This window comes from Micromys minutus (assembly GCF_963924665.1).
Source record: "Micromys minutus genome assembly, chromosome: 10".
In the NCBI taxonomy this organism is placed as follows: domain Eukaryota; kingdom Metazoa; phylum Chordata; class Mammalia; order Rodentia; family Muridae; genus Micromys; species Micromys minutus.
In genome coordinates this window covers 21,403,685-21,417,144 of record NC_137979.1, presented here as the reverse complement: position 1 = coordinate 21,417,144, position 13,460 = coordinate 21,403,685, and the positions used below count along the sequence as shown (strand labels likewise).

General features: G+C 50.4%; 2 protein-coding genes across 4 annotated transcripts; both read left to right on the top strand.

The window, feature by feature from the left end:
• The first annotated feature begins 1,701 nt into the window (after positions 1–1,701).
• LOC308425330 (tumor necrosis factor ligand superfamily member 12) lies at positions 1,702–9,723 on the top strand. 2 transcript variants are annotated; one of them, XM_080922583.1, is made up of 7 exons: positions 1,702–2,095; positions 2,250–2,297; positions 2,942–3,017; positions 3,842–3,895; positions 3,975–4,010; positions 8,731–8,855; positions 9,023–9,723. In XM_080922583.1, exons 1-7 carry the CDS (start codon positions 1,898–1,900, stop codon positions 9,272–9,274), a joined length of 789 nt encoding a protein of 262 aa, XP_080778709.1. In that variant the 5' UTR covers positions 1,702–1,897; the 3' UTR covers positions 9,275–9,723. The 2 variants fall into 2 exon arrangements, with proteins under 2 accessions (XP_080778709.1, XP_080778708.1); XM_080922582.1 differs by having other exon boundaries at positions 2,247–2,297.
• A 1,094-nt stretch (positions 9,724–10,817) lies between these two features.
• TNFSF13 (TNF superfamily member 13) lies at positions 10,818–12,991 on the top strand (the record flags this gene model as incomplete). Of its 2 annotated transcripts, none has more annotated exons than XM_080922585.1 (6): positions 10,818–11,048; positions 11,319–11,397; positions 11,533–11,580; positions 11,733–11,848; positions 12,063–12,201; positions 12,662–12,991. In XM_080922585.1, 6 exons carry the CDS (start codon positions 10,818–10,820, stop codon positions 12,769–12,771), a joined length of 723 nt encoding a protein of 240 aa, XP_080778711.1. In that variant the 3' UTR covers positions 12,772–12,991. The 2 variants fall into 2 exon arrangements, with proteins under 2 accessions (XP_080778711.1, XP_080778710.1); XM_080922584.1 differs by having other exon boundaries at positions 11,730–11,848.
• Positions 12,992–13,460: the final 469 nt, after the last annotated feature.

Sequence of the window (13,460 nt, the reverse complement as noted above, 5' to 3'; positions counted from 1 at the left end):
AAAAATGGTACTTTATCAATTAAATATTAATGTTCTATTTATTATTTTCACCACAGTCATGAATGTATTCTTTAATTCTGCCCTTTTTCTCTCTTTTTACACATTTTACTTACATCATCTTCTACAGCTTTATATGGTTTGTCCCTCTGAAAGTCATGTTGGAATTTAATCCCCATTAGGAGATAGTGAGAGGTGGGTTGGGACTTGGTTGAGAGGTGACTAGGGCTCTGCCCTCAATAGTAGATTAATCAATCCTAATCGATCCATCCATGCAATGAATTAATTAGAGAGTTACCTTCAGGACGTGTTGGCTGTAAAGCCAGCTTGGCCACTCTCAAGTTCCCTATCTGTCACCATGTGATGTCCTGTGCTACTTAGGACTTTGGCAAGAGGAAGGCCATCACTAAGTGTGGCCCTTCAACCTTGGACCAGAACCATGAGTCAAAGTAAGGATAAGAAGGATGTGTGTGTGGGTGGGGGGGGGGGGATAGAGACAGAGAGAGAGAGAGACAGAGACAGAGAGAAAGAGAGAGAGAGAGATTGAGATCCCCGACTTTCTTTTTGTTTCTTCTTTGCTTGTACCTGGTCTTTGCTGCTTTGTGGGTTCTTTTTCCCACCCTGTCCCCCCACACTCTGTCTCACCCCCATCACTAGATAGGAAAGGACAGAGGAGAGAGACAGAGATCTGATCTCTGAATATAATTTCTTTCCTTTCTTCTTTAAAGGCAACTACTAACAAACTACAGCCAAGCGGCCTGAAGGACCACCACCGCCCACACGGCTTCTCAGGGCCATAGCATTTACAGACCCTCTGAAAGGTTCTCAGAGTTCCCAAAGTCACACAATGGCAGAAGCTGGCAAAGCCACACCTCTGCTAGAGCATAAGGCAAACCGTAGGCAGCTGCCATAAAGCAGCCTCATCTCCCCACACCTGGGATTAAAACAAAAACATATTTAAAATTTTTTTATTAGATACTCTCTGCATTTACATTTGGAATGTTATCCCCTTTGCCCACCCTGCTCCCAAAAAAATTCTTATAATATCTGTGTGTTTTTTTTTTTTTTTTTTTAAATTTCAGAATTGTCACTACACTATCTCCCCCAAAACAAGGTGGTGAGCTAGTGAGGAAGAGGCCTCTGAGCCGCATCCAGCACACATACACAACTTTACAAAGTATCTTTTTAAAAAAATGTTCTTTATTGCCGAGGTGGTGATCCATTCCTCCCACCACTCAGGAAGCAGAGGCAGGTGGGTCTCTGAGTTTGAGGCCAGCCTGGTGTACAGTATGAGTTCCAGGACAGCCAGGGCTTCAAAGAAACAGGCTCAAAAAAGTAAAAACAAACAAACAAACAAAAAAAAAAAAAAAAAAAAAAAAACCCAAACCCAGGATGATCTGGAAACAAACAAACAAAACGTTGGGATCGAGGTAGTTAGGTTGCCGACTTGAAACAAGTTAGAAAATTCTGGAAGAGGGAATTTCAACTCAGAAATTGCCTCCGTCGTATTGGGCGGCAGGCAAGCCCTTAGGGGGCATTTTCAGGATTGATGATTGCTGTGGGAGGGCTCAACATACTGGGGCGGTGGTGACTTTCTGGGGCCAGGGCCCGATTCCCACCCATCCCTGGCACACTGGCCTGGGTGGATGCCTGTCCACTTCTGCTTTCACTGGCCCTCAGAGGCCGTGGTCTGGAGTGCCACTGCGGTCGCCTGCTTGCACGCGCCCAGGCGCAGGACGCCTCTTACTTCTTGCTCTGCACTCCGGGGAGGCTGGAGTTTAATCACACAAACAGTGTCCGGCTTCCTGTCCTCATCCGCCCCCCTCCGGCCCGCTTCCCTGGTCCCTCCCTCTCCCCGATCCGCCCACCAGCTCCCCCTCCCCATCCCTCGGGTCCCGGGATGGGGGGGGCGGTGAGGCAGGCACAGCCCCCCGCCCCCATGGCCGCCCGTCGGAGCCAGAGGCGGAGGGGGCGCCGGGGGGAGCCGGGCACCGCCCTGCTGGCCCCGCTGGTGCTGAGCCTGGGCCTGGCGCTGGCCTGCCTTGGCCTCCTGCTGGTCGTGGTCAGCTTGGGGGGCTGGGCAACGCTGTCTGCCCAGGTGAGGCCCTCAGCATACCCCTTTCTCGGCATATTAGGAGCAGAAAGTGCAGAGAAGCAGATGGGGGCCGGGTGGGCAGAGGGCCCGGGGATCGGAGAAGGGGTGGGGGATGAGATGTCAGGAGGACAGGGTGACGCTGCCTCCTTCCCAGCAGGGGCTTTCTCAGGAGGAGCTGACAGCAGAGGACCACCAGGAACCCCCTGTGAGTAGGTGTGGATGCTGCGTTCAGGATGCCAGACGGAAAAAAATGTGCCTGAGCTGAGGCGTTGGTTGGCTGTGACAGTTGTGTGTGAGATGTGTGCGTTGAGCTGTGTGTGCAGGAAGACTCCCGCTGACACTCGTTTATGACTGAGTGTGCAGACTGCACCAGCCCACGTGGGTATGTCGGTGTGTACAAGAGGGTGATCTGGATGTAAGGGGGGTAACTCTACCAAGGTAAGAGTTGTGCTACCCGAGTGAAAAGTGCCGATTGGCTGTGAGGTGAGACTATGAAGAGTCTGACCCTGACACCAGAGACAGACTACATGAATGATATGTGTCACTTATGCATACATGCTGTGTCTGCCTCATCTCCCCGACATCCTGTGCACTTGTGCGTGCCTGCGAGTGTGCGAGTGCACACGTGTGTGGGTGTGTGGTGTGTCAGTAGGCTGCAGGTTGTTGATTGGGACTGAGGGCATTAAAGTCTGTCTGGTCTCCCCAAAGGGATGAAAACCCAGCCTCACTCCCTGGTCTTGGCTAACCCCTAGGATTTTCGTCTGTTACTGGCTGATGGTTCTTCTGACAGGCTCTGTGGTTGTTTGTCTCTGGGAGGTCCTGTTTGAGCCCTGCCCTTAATTCCTCTAGGAACTGAGTCCGGAGACAGTGGAAAGCCAGGATGTGGTACCTTTCTTGGAACAACTAGTCCGGCCTCGAAGAAGTGGTGAGCGCCCACCCTGTGTCACAGTCTCAATAAGATTCATTAGTTCATATGCCGCTTTACTCTTCACAACAGGTTTTTGGTTTTTTGCTATACAAATTTTTTTTTATTGGATATTTTATGTCTTTACATTTCACATGTTATCCCCTTTCCCGGTTTCCCCCTCTTCCGTACCCCCTTCCCCTGCTTCTGTGAGGATGTTCCCCTCTTCACAACAGTCTTACGGAGTGAGCAGAGAAAAACAAGACAACTATTATTTTTGTAGAGGAACTGAGGGAGGGAGCATGAAGGATACCCAGGGTCAAACAGCTAAGCAGCTGAGCGGGGGTCTAGGAATCTTAACTCTACCTTCTAAGGCTCACTTTGCCACAAAAGACCAGGAATTAAAAAGACTCCTGGAGTCCTCCTAAGGACAAGGTGGGAAGTCTGAGGCCTGGGCTTCCCTAAATAAAGACTCCCGTGAATCGGTGGTTTGGATGGATGAAATTTCCCTGCTGTGTATGTGCGGGAGTCTGTGTATCTGTGTGGTGGTGGAGCCAGATTCCAGAGCCTGTGCATGCTAGGCAAACACTCCGCCACTAAGCTGCACCCCTAGCCCAGTGTGATTATTCATTATTCATTAATAGCCGCTTCTTGCTCTCAGAAGTACCCCAGTTTGGATGATAAATTATGTTGTCACTGTTGGAGGAGGAGGAGGCTGAAGGTGTGATGCCCAGCAGTTGGGATAACTGTTAAGGTCTTGAGAAGGGTGCGAGGTTGGGGGCTAGCTCCTAGGTCCCTAGAGAGGTCTCTCCGCTAATCTGAGTAAATCCTTGCTTTAATTTTAGCTCCTAAAGGCCGGAAGGCACGGCCTCGCCGAGCTATCGCAGCCCATTATGAAGGTAGGTAGCCCACTGTGGAGGGAGGGATGGTGGGAGAGGGACAGGGCAAGTCTCACCAACTCTCTCCTGTGTCATACAGTTCATCCACGGCCAGGACAGGATGGAGCACAGGCAGGTGAGTCCCACCCTACCTCAGCTTTCCCTGGACCTACCACAGCATCTCCCGCCCCAGGAAAGGGCCCCCAGGCCTCTTCCTCCCATGCATGCACTGCTAGGAACCCCAGAAACCACTTTAGGAAAGTCCTCTAATTGCTTTGTGACCCTGGCATGGGATCTTAGAAAGACCCCCGCCCGCCCACTCCAGAACCCGGACCCCTCCCCTAACCAGTGGCCCCCAGCTTCCTCCTCCAACCCTCAGGCTTTTCCAGGAAGCACCCCTGGTCCTGCTTTCTCTGTTCCATGGTTTTTCCTACTATGTAATCATTATTTCTCCAAATGTTTCTAGCTCCTCCCATCTCTGCCCCACAACTTGACACCATGACCTTAAAACCTCAGACTCAACTCTGCCCCTTCCCCATCCCTGACCACCTTGCCCCCCTGCTTTGCTCAACCTCTGCTCTGAGCCCTCCTGTCCCATTGCTTGTCTGCTTAGCTTCAGTCTCTCCATGCTATGGCCTCCACCTCACTTCCTGGCACTTGTGGGGCTGACACTCCTGTGCCTTAATATGCCTCTCCTGGACTTTGTACTTGCTGTTCCGTCACCTGGAACATCCGTCCACTGCGACAGCCCTAGAGGCAGGACGAAAGGGTGGCTAGAACTAAGGCATTAGTAGCAGATAAAGGGAGAGTTGGAGATTCAACACATGGCTTGGAGATGTAGGCTTAGAGAAATGGATTCGTAAATAGTACACCTCCTTCTGTTTCTGAGGCGGGGCCTTGCCCTCTACCCAGTTCTGAAACTCCTGGGCTTAAGTGATCCTCCTGCCTCAGCCTCCTTAGTGGCTGGAACTCCGGGGTGGTGCCTTCATATCTGGCTCGAATATCTGAGAAAGATAATGCCGTTTCCTGAGACTGGATTGCCCAGGAGAGGAGTGAGTTTTAGTTGATTAATTAACTCGGAGATGTTGAATAGTGAACAAGTGGGGAGAATGGTTAGTAAAGTGAGTTTCACCTGTGGTCATGGGGTTGTTATTTAAAGCTACAGGATGAGACACCCGGAGAGAGAGACGCCCCAAGAATGAAGCTGGGCAGAAGGGGAAGCCAGCTGAGGAGATGGGAAAGGAAGAATCTCAGGCAGGGCGGTGTCCTGAGGTCTCAGAAGACAGTTTCAGGCGGGAGGATGTGACTGTCTGTGCAGAGGCAGCCGAGAGATCACATGATGTGAAGACAGAGATGTGACCACTGGGTTTAGTGACATAACACCAATTGATGACCTTAATGGGCGGCTTCTGGGTTGTGGTTAGGGCAGAAGTGTAGACCGAGCACAGAAGGCATGACAAGAGGAGTGGGAGACAGTGGCAAGAGGTAAAGCGGGATGTAAGCCAAAGAAAGCCTTGGGCCTTAGCAAAGCTGTATTCATGCAGGTGCCCTTGGGGTAGGCACTGGGATTAGCTGGTAGGCATTTAAATTGATCAGATCCCCACAACTGCCACAGCAGGAAGACACTGATAACCTACACGAGAGGGACATTCAGCTGGCCCAAGGTCATGGCAGACCTAAGTGGTGGAGGTGGGATTCAAAGCCAGCTAGGACATGCTTAGGTGCTGAACAGTCTTCAGGAGAGCCTTGCTTGGGGCAGGGATAAAGCTCAGGAACCATACAAGGCCAGGCTTTCTCAAGAGTCTTATGAGGCTGAAGGTTGTTAAAGAGTTTCCGTGAGACTAAGGTAGAAAAGTGCTCTATAGATGTGGGGTATCTGACCTTTCGATACTGTGATGTGATGATGTCCTCTGCAGATATATTGGGCCGTGTCCACAGGACCCTGGGATGCATTGGGCCCCAAGGGCTGCTGCTCCAACATACCTGTAAGAGTAAAGGGGGGTAGGGTAGCAGACTTGGAAGACAGATGGCAGGTCACAAAGAGAAAAAGGGGATTGTTTTTTAATGACCCATCCATCAAAGGTAATGCAGGAAGCAGCCGCCTTTGGAAATAGCAACTCCAATACTTTGGGGAATAAACTGGAAAAGTCATGATTGGAAACAGTGAGAACTCCCAAGGACTGGGGAAGGAGGAGAGGAGAGGGCAGGGCTGTTCAGGAGCAGGGACAGCAGGAAACTGTTACTATTGAGTAAAGGAGAGACTGGTGGTACTGTGAGCCACGGGTGGGGCATGGATAGAGGAGTGTGTCTTCGTTCTGGGTGAAGGGTGAGGTCAGTTTGGATAAAGGAAGGCTGGACTGGAAGGGCACATGGCTATGCTGACTCAGATGGTAATAGAGATGCCCAGAAAGAACCACTCCCTTCATCCTCCAGTGAGCATGGGGGAACAGGGAGACAAACCTAGGGCCATATACAAGCTAGACAAGTGCTCTACCAAAGAGCCACACCCTAATCCAAAGAGTTAGTTTGTTTACTTGAGAAAGGGACAAGAAAGCCAGGCAGGGTGGTGCATAGCGTAGGCTTGAAGGCTGAGGCAGGAAGATCAAAAATCCAAACAGTGTACTGCAACTACCAGGTAGTCTGGGCGACACAGTGAGACCCTGTCATCAACCACACAGCAAAAAATAAAGGACAAGAACTGGGGATGGGGGGCGGGGGAGAGCTGAGGAGGGTGACTGACTTGTCCGTTCTGAGATCCAGGAAGCCTATGGATCCAAAGGATGAGAACTGTCAGGTAACTCCTCACCAGTGAATCTCACTTAGGTGAGGCCTAGTTCCAGGCGCTGGGAATACAGTTGGGGTCAATGAGACAGCTGTCCTTGCCCTTGCAAGAGTGATAAATACAGCGTTCATGTTTTTGCTGACTGCTAGGGTACAGGGAAGTCAGAGATGGGCATGGCTGGGCCTGTTTGCTGGTCTTATTTGATTTCTTTTGAGACAAGCTCTCAGTATGTAACCACGGGCTTGCTTTGAACTCAGGAACTTTCTCAGAGTCCCAAATGATCAGAACATAGACCTACCTGTTCCGTCACACCTGCAGCTCCTGAAGGAGAAACTAGAAGCCACTGTCAGGAAGAGAAGAGATCCCAGGGCAGTGGGTAGGGATGGGGGGGTAGGGAAGGAGCTTGGTGTATGGTGGGAGACAGGAGGAAGGCAGGGACGTGGTAGGGGACACGGTGAGCTTGGAGAGTTGACAGCCTTGGAGCAGAGTCTGGGAAGTCGCAGACTCTGAGTTCCAAGCTTACTGCTTCTCTGCTTCTTCAAATGTTTTCTTTCTTCCTTTTTTTTTTTTTTTTTTTTTTTTTTTTGTTGTTGTTTTTGAGATAGGGTGTCTCTGTATAGCCGTGGCTCTACTGGAACTTGCTCTGTAGACCAGGCTGGCCTTGAACTCAGAGATCCACCTGCTTCTGCCTCCCAAGTGCGACACCATTCCTGACTGACTTTCTTCCCAGTTTTCAACTACTCGAAGCCCAGGGATTTCTTTTTGTTTTGTGGTGGCAGAATTTAGAGTCCCCGGCATGCTAGCTAAGCCCTTGACCACCGAGCTACAATCCCAGACCTTTGCATGGCTGTACAACATGTGCTCTTAGTCTCCTGTGATCAAAGTACTCCCTGGGTGCAAACTGGTAGTCAGCACAAACCATGGCTCATACCCCTAATCCTAGCGTTAGGAGGCAGAGGCAGGTGAGTTAGGGACCAGCTTGGTCAATACAGTGACCAACCAGGACAGCTAGGACGGCGGAGAGACATCCTAACACAAACAAACAAAATCCCACAAGGCCAAGCTTGGTAAAGTGGCACACACCCGTAATCTCAGCACTTGGGAAGGAAGCACGAGGAATCTAAATTCATCCTCAACTGCATAGCAAGTTTGAGGCTAGCCTGAGCTACATGAGACTGTGTCAAAAAGTAATAGTAGTAAGAAGAGAAATAAGAAGCTACGTATCCTTTAGCCACCACACTGTAGTCCCATCAGGGCTGGCCTCAAGCTGCCCACTTGCTGTCTCGTTGGAGTACTTACTTACTCCAGGCATTTCCTATGCATGGGAGCATACAGTGTGTGGATCTTTCACTCAGCACAATGTTTCTTCCACAGGATAGCAAGCAACCGTTCTTTATTCCTCTTTATAGCGGAGTAATGCCCAACATACGGCATTACCAAATTTGCTCATCTATTCATTTGCTGATGGGCATTAAATGTTACCTATTTATTTTTTTGTTTGTTTTGTGACAGGGTTTCTCTGTATCCCTGGCTGTTCTGGAACTTGCTCTATAGACCAGGCTGGCCTCAGACTCACAGAGATCTGCTTGCCTCTGTCTCCCAGTGCGGGAATTAAAAGCATGCACCCTCAATGCTCTTCTCATTTGTATAGGAAGTTTTACACTTAGAACCCTTGAGTCTGCGGCCTGCCGCCCATTTTTAATTGACTCAAATGACGTGTATACATGTGTATGTGTGTGTATACATATTGTATGTTCAAGACAAACTATGTTGATGGATGGAGTAAACATGTAAAAATCCCCAACTCTTCTGCTGGAGCACTATCTTTAATCTCCCCAGAAGCAATCACCAGTGACAACTTGCCCTGAAACTTGTTGGTCACATATGTTAGGTCTCATCACATAATACCTTACCACTTCTTGCACCAGAAGGGCAGGTTGTACCTATGCTCTGAGCCACTGATACCTCTTCTGGGTAAGGTATACCTCTTATACATACATATAAACCTAATGGATTCCTGGGGAGTGTTGGGGAGCAAAGGGCTTCTACTTATCCCTAAACATCCCCCATTCAGGTGTGGATGGCACAGTAAGTGGCTGGGAAGAGACCAGAATCAACAGCTCCAGCCCTCTGCGCTATGACCGCCAGATTGGGGAATTTACAGTCATCAGGGCTGGGCTCTATTACTTATACTGCCAGGTAAGCCCTGCCTGGCTCCACGGGCAGAGCAATGGCTAAGGGGAGGTGGGGAGGAGGGCAAGGAATGGGTGGGAGAGGGTTTCATCCGGGTTTCATGAAGGAAGCGCTCCCTGGGTTTTGATGAGGGTGGGCAGAGTCTGGATTCTGCTTGTCTGTCTCTGCTCCAGGTGCACTTTGATGAGGGGAAGGCAGTCTACCTAAAGCTGGATTTGCTGGTGAATGGTGTGCTGGCCCTGCGCTGCCTGGAAGAATTCTCAGCCACAGCAGCAAGCTCTCCTGGGCCCCAGCTCCGTCTGTGCCAGGTGTCTGGGCTCTTGCCGCTGCGGCCAGGGTCTTCCCTTCGGATCCGCACCCTCCCCTGGGCTCATCTAAAGGCCGCCCCCTTCCTTACCTACTTTGGACTCTTTCAAGTTCACTGAGGGGTCCTGCTCTCCCAGATTCCTCAAACTTTACCCGAACAGCTCCCAGAGCACCACGACACTTCCCCAACCCACCCTCTAGCTGCTCCTTGCTCCAGTCCTGTCCTCTCTTCACATGATTTCCATTTTGCAAACATATTCCTGTTCTTTAACATCCCATCTCACCACAACTGTCCGCCTCACTAGCTCCCAAAGCCCCCACGGATCCCTAACTCCTCCCAGAGCCCTAGGACCCCATGTTCACTGATTAATGTGCATCAGACGCTGAGATGGGCTGGACCTGGTGGCAGGAAGCCAAAGAACCTGGGACTAGGCCAGAAGTTCCCAAATGTGAGGGGAAAGAGCTGGAGACAAGCTCCTCCCTGGATCCCTGTGGATTTTGAAAAGATACTATTTTTATTATTATTGTGACAAAATGTTAAATGGATATTAAAGAGAATAAATCATGATTTTCTCTTCTTTGGGGTTCAGAGTAAATGAAGGTTGTGGGAAGGGGATTTAGGTTTTAGGGAACGGGACCTGCATGACTCCAAGCTGCAGTTCTGAATAAAAATCACAAGGTACCAGAAAAAAAAAAAAAAGCAAACAAACAACAAAAAACACCTGGTCCTCTTCCTCAAGGTGCTGCAGAAGCAACCTCATTTTTCTAGCAGCGGACTTCCTCCTGCAGGGGGATCCCTGGCTGGGAGGGACAGGGCCCTTCCTCTTGGCAGCTTCAGGACATTCAGCAGTTGAACAGGTGGTGGCACAGACCTGGCTAGGAGATGGGATGGGAGCTAGCCTGGGAAGGGCTCAGAGCCACAGCAAGGACTCTGGTGGGCCAGCTGCATGGGTGTGGGGAGGAGTGCTGCATTGACTGAGGGGCTTGAGGCCTTTTTCTGTCTCTTTGTCCAGAGAACCTTATGTAAGAACTCTTCTTGGGAAACAGGAAGTCCAGCTTGCCAAGTTCAGCACAGGGAGTAGTGCAGGCCTGGTTCCAACACACCCGGCCCAGCCTTAACCCCAGCACCCTGCCAGTTTCTTGTCCCAGGTTCTCCTTGCTGGCCCATAACCCTCCCTTTTTTTTTCATCTCCAGTCAGCACTAACAAACCTCCTCGAAGAGCTCATGCATGCCCGAGTCAGAGTTTGCCACACTCCCCTTCTCAACCCTATGCTGCTCAGCTTCTGCCCATTCCCTGCTCCTGGCACTATGCCCCATAACCAACCGACCTTCCCTCCTCCAACTTAGGGGCCGCCCCTGGGCTCCTGAATGCTGGCCGCTCCTTCTGGGTGTCACGGCTGCCCTGTCCTTCCTAGATAATTGGCACCAAATTCTCCCGAGGCTAAGGGGGTATAGGTGTCAGAGTGACACTAGCTCTACCCTGGGGACCAGGGGACGAATAGTACCCTAGCTTCATTTCTTCCTATTCTCAAGTTCCTTTTTATTTCTTCCTTGCGTAACTCGCTCTTCCCTTCTGCTCATTCGCCTGTATTCCCACCCTCCTTGCCACCTCCTGGCCACCTCACTTCTGGGACCACAGCTCTTGGCAGGGTCCCTAGCTCATGCCGGCCTCATCTCCAGGCAACATGGGGGGCTCAGTCAGAGAACCAGCCCTTTCAGTTGCTCTTTGGTTGAGTTGGGGGGCGGTTTTGGGAGCTGTGACTTGTGCTGTTGCACTACTGATCCAACAGACAGAGCTGCAAAGCCTAAGGCGGGAGGTGAGCCGGCTGCAGCGGAGTGGAGGACCTTCCCAGAAGCGGGGAGAGTCTCCGTGGCAGGACCTCTGGGAACAGGTGAGTTAGGGGACTCTAGGGGTGAAGGATCAATGGCAGAGGAGTCTCAGAGCCTCTCAATCTGCAAAATTTCAAGTGAATGCTGGAGGTGGCCCTGGATTTGCAAGTCAAGGGAACAGTCATTCCAGGAAAATAAACTGTTAAAGATTAATGCCAAGAACACCCTGAAAGGCAGTCAGTGCCCAGACCAGGGCCTATCACAGGTACATACATTTCAGCCATTCCGGGCGTTGACATCTTAGTCAGACTCTGGCCCTCTCTCATGAGCAGAGTCCTGATGTCCTGGAAGCCTGGAAGGATGGGGCCAAATCTCGGAGAAGGAGAGCAGTACTCACCCAGAAGCACAAGAGTGAGTGAGCCCTGGGGTTTCGGCAGGGTTGGAGGTGAGCCAGGAGCATGAGGAACACCGACCACAGCCCAGGTGAGGGTGGAGGGTGGACTCTGGGACCAGGTCAACACTGCTATTTCCTCCTCCTTTCCTTAGAGAAGCACCCGGTCCTGCATCTTGTTCCAATTAACATTACCTCCAAGGGTAAGCACTATTTTAAATAACGGCACTGTGGGAGGGGCACCAACCAGGAACTGTGGGGCTGGGGCCAAGAGAACCCTAGAAAGGAAAAGGGAGAGAGTTCATGTATTTGAGTGTAGAGAAATGCCGACCTGCACACTCCTTACCTCTAGCAGACTCTGATGTGACAGAGGTGATGTGGCAACCAGCTCTTAGGCGTGGGAGAGGCCTGGAAGCCCAAGGAGACATTGTCCGAGTCTGGGACACTGGAATTTATCTGCTATATAGCCAGGTAATCCCAGACAAGCCCTGAGCACACCAATCTGGACATGGAGACTGGCTTGTCACTCTTCCTTCTATATATTCCTGTCTGTGATGGGGGCTTTCCTGATCCTCTGCTCATATCAAACAGACACCCCCTCTTTATTGCCTGGCTCCACTACCAGTGCTCCTAAGGCCCTTAAGGACTCATCCTGGTTTTCTTCAGCATCTCCTTCCTTTGACAGGTCCTGTTTCATGATGTGACTTTCACGATGGGTCAGGTGGTATCTCGGGAAGGCCAAGGGAGAACGGAGATTCTGTTCCGATGTGTCAGAAGTATGCCTTCTGATCCTGACCGTGCCTACAATAGCTGCCACAGTTCAGGTGAGAATGAATGGTGGGGTCAGAAGAGGGTTGACCTGTGTGAGCAGAGCAGGTCACATCCACTCAAGCAGAGCTGATACGGTGTGGAGAGTTACAGGAGAGAGTTGGGAACTTGGGTGTAAAGGCAAATCTGAAGCCTGGAGAACAAGATGCCCAGGTCCTTGCCGGGAGAAAGGTCCAAGCCTGTGAATGAGTAGTTTTGGGCCTACAATCCCACATCTGAGGCTCAAGTGGGAGGTTTGCCTAGAGTTTGAGGTTAGCATAGGCTACAGGGTGAGCCCAGTCAGCTGGCTTACTTAGGAAAGGTGCTTGCTTCATTCCTCGAGTCTCAGCCTGGGTTTGATTCCAAGAACCCTGAACTCCACACATACACGTTCCTCAACAAAAAACTCAAAATGTAAGATCAGAATGGAGGTTGGAGCAGGCAGAATGAAGCATCTGAAATGTTTCTTTTCCTCAGGTGTCTTTCACTTACATCAAGGGGATATTATCACTGTCAAAATTCCACGGGCAAATGCAAAACTTAGCCTTTCTCCGCATGGAACATTCCTGGGGTTTGTGAAACTATGATTGTGCTATAAAGGTGGGGTTCCTATTCCAAGAACTGCCTAGACAAAGGACAAGAAAATGGTCAAGAACAGTTCTCCTTGGCTTTGGAGTCTTGACTGTTGTTCCTCTCTTTGCCTTTCCTGCTCCCACTATCTAGGCTTTGACTCCATAGATATTAAAAAAGTAGAAAATATCTTGTGTTTATCTCCCACACAGCCCCAAATTCTTTTGTTGTGTGTGTTAAGTGGGTTTTTCCGCACTGTGCCAAGCCTTGTCCACTGGAATGCATCCAGAACAGCACCACCATCTAGCGGCAGGTTAAGGAAAGAATACGGTCTCTTCTAGGAAAAAAAGTGTCCCTCGGCCACAACTCAAGTGCCCTCCGCTTCAATTTACAAGAAGCCCGGTTTTCACCACTGCGTCCAAAATCTTGTTACTATCTAGAAAAAAAATGTATTTTAGGTGCCTCGATATGTATGCCATTCATGTTACCCATTTCCCTAGTAAACTTCCGAGCTGAGCTGGGCATTGTGTTTCACGCCTTTAATCCCAGGCGGCGGGATCACTATGAGTTCCAGGCCAACTTGGTCTAAATAGTGAGTTCTAAGTCATCCAGGGGTTACAATGGTTGAAACCCTGTCTCAAACAAACAAGCAAACAAATAAACAAAAGACTCTCCAAGATCGGACTGGTATCCGGGAAGTTTGTAG

Excerpts from the sequence above, each read along its gene's own strand:
- LOC308425330 (XM_080922582.1), top strand. The coding sequence starts at position 1,898 with ATGGGGGGGGCGGTGAGGCAGGCACAGCCCCCCGCCCCCATGGCCGCC. Across the intron at positions 2,096-2,246 it reads GGGCAACGCTGTCTGCCCAG|CAGGGGCTTTCTCAGGAGGA; the intron begins GTGAGGCCCTCA and ends CCTCCTTCCCAG. Across the intron at positions 3,896-3,974 it reads TATCGCAGCCCATTATGAAG|TTCATCCACGGCCAGGACAG; the intron begins GTAGGTAGCCCA and ends TGTGTCATACAG.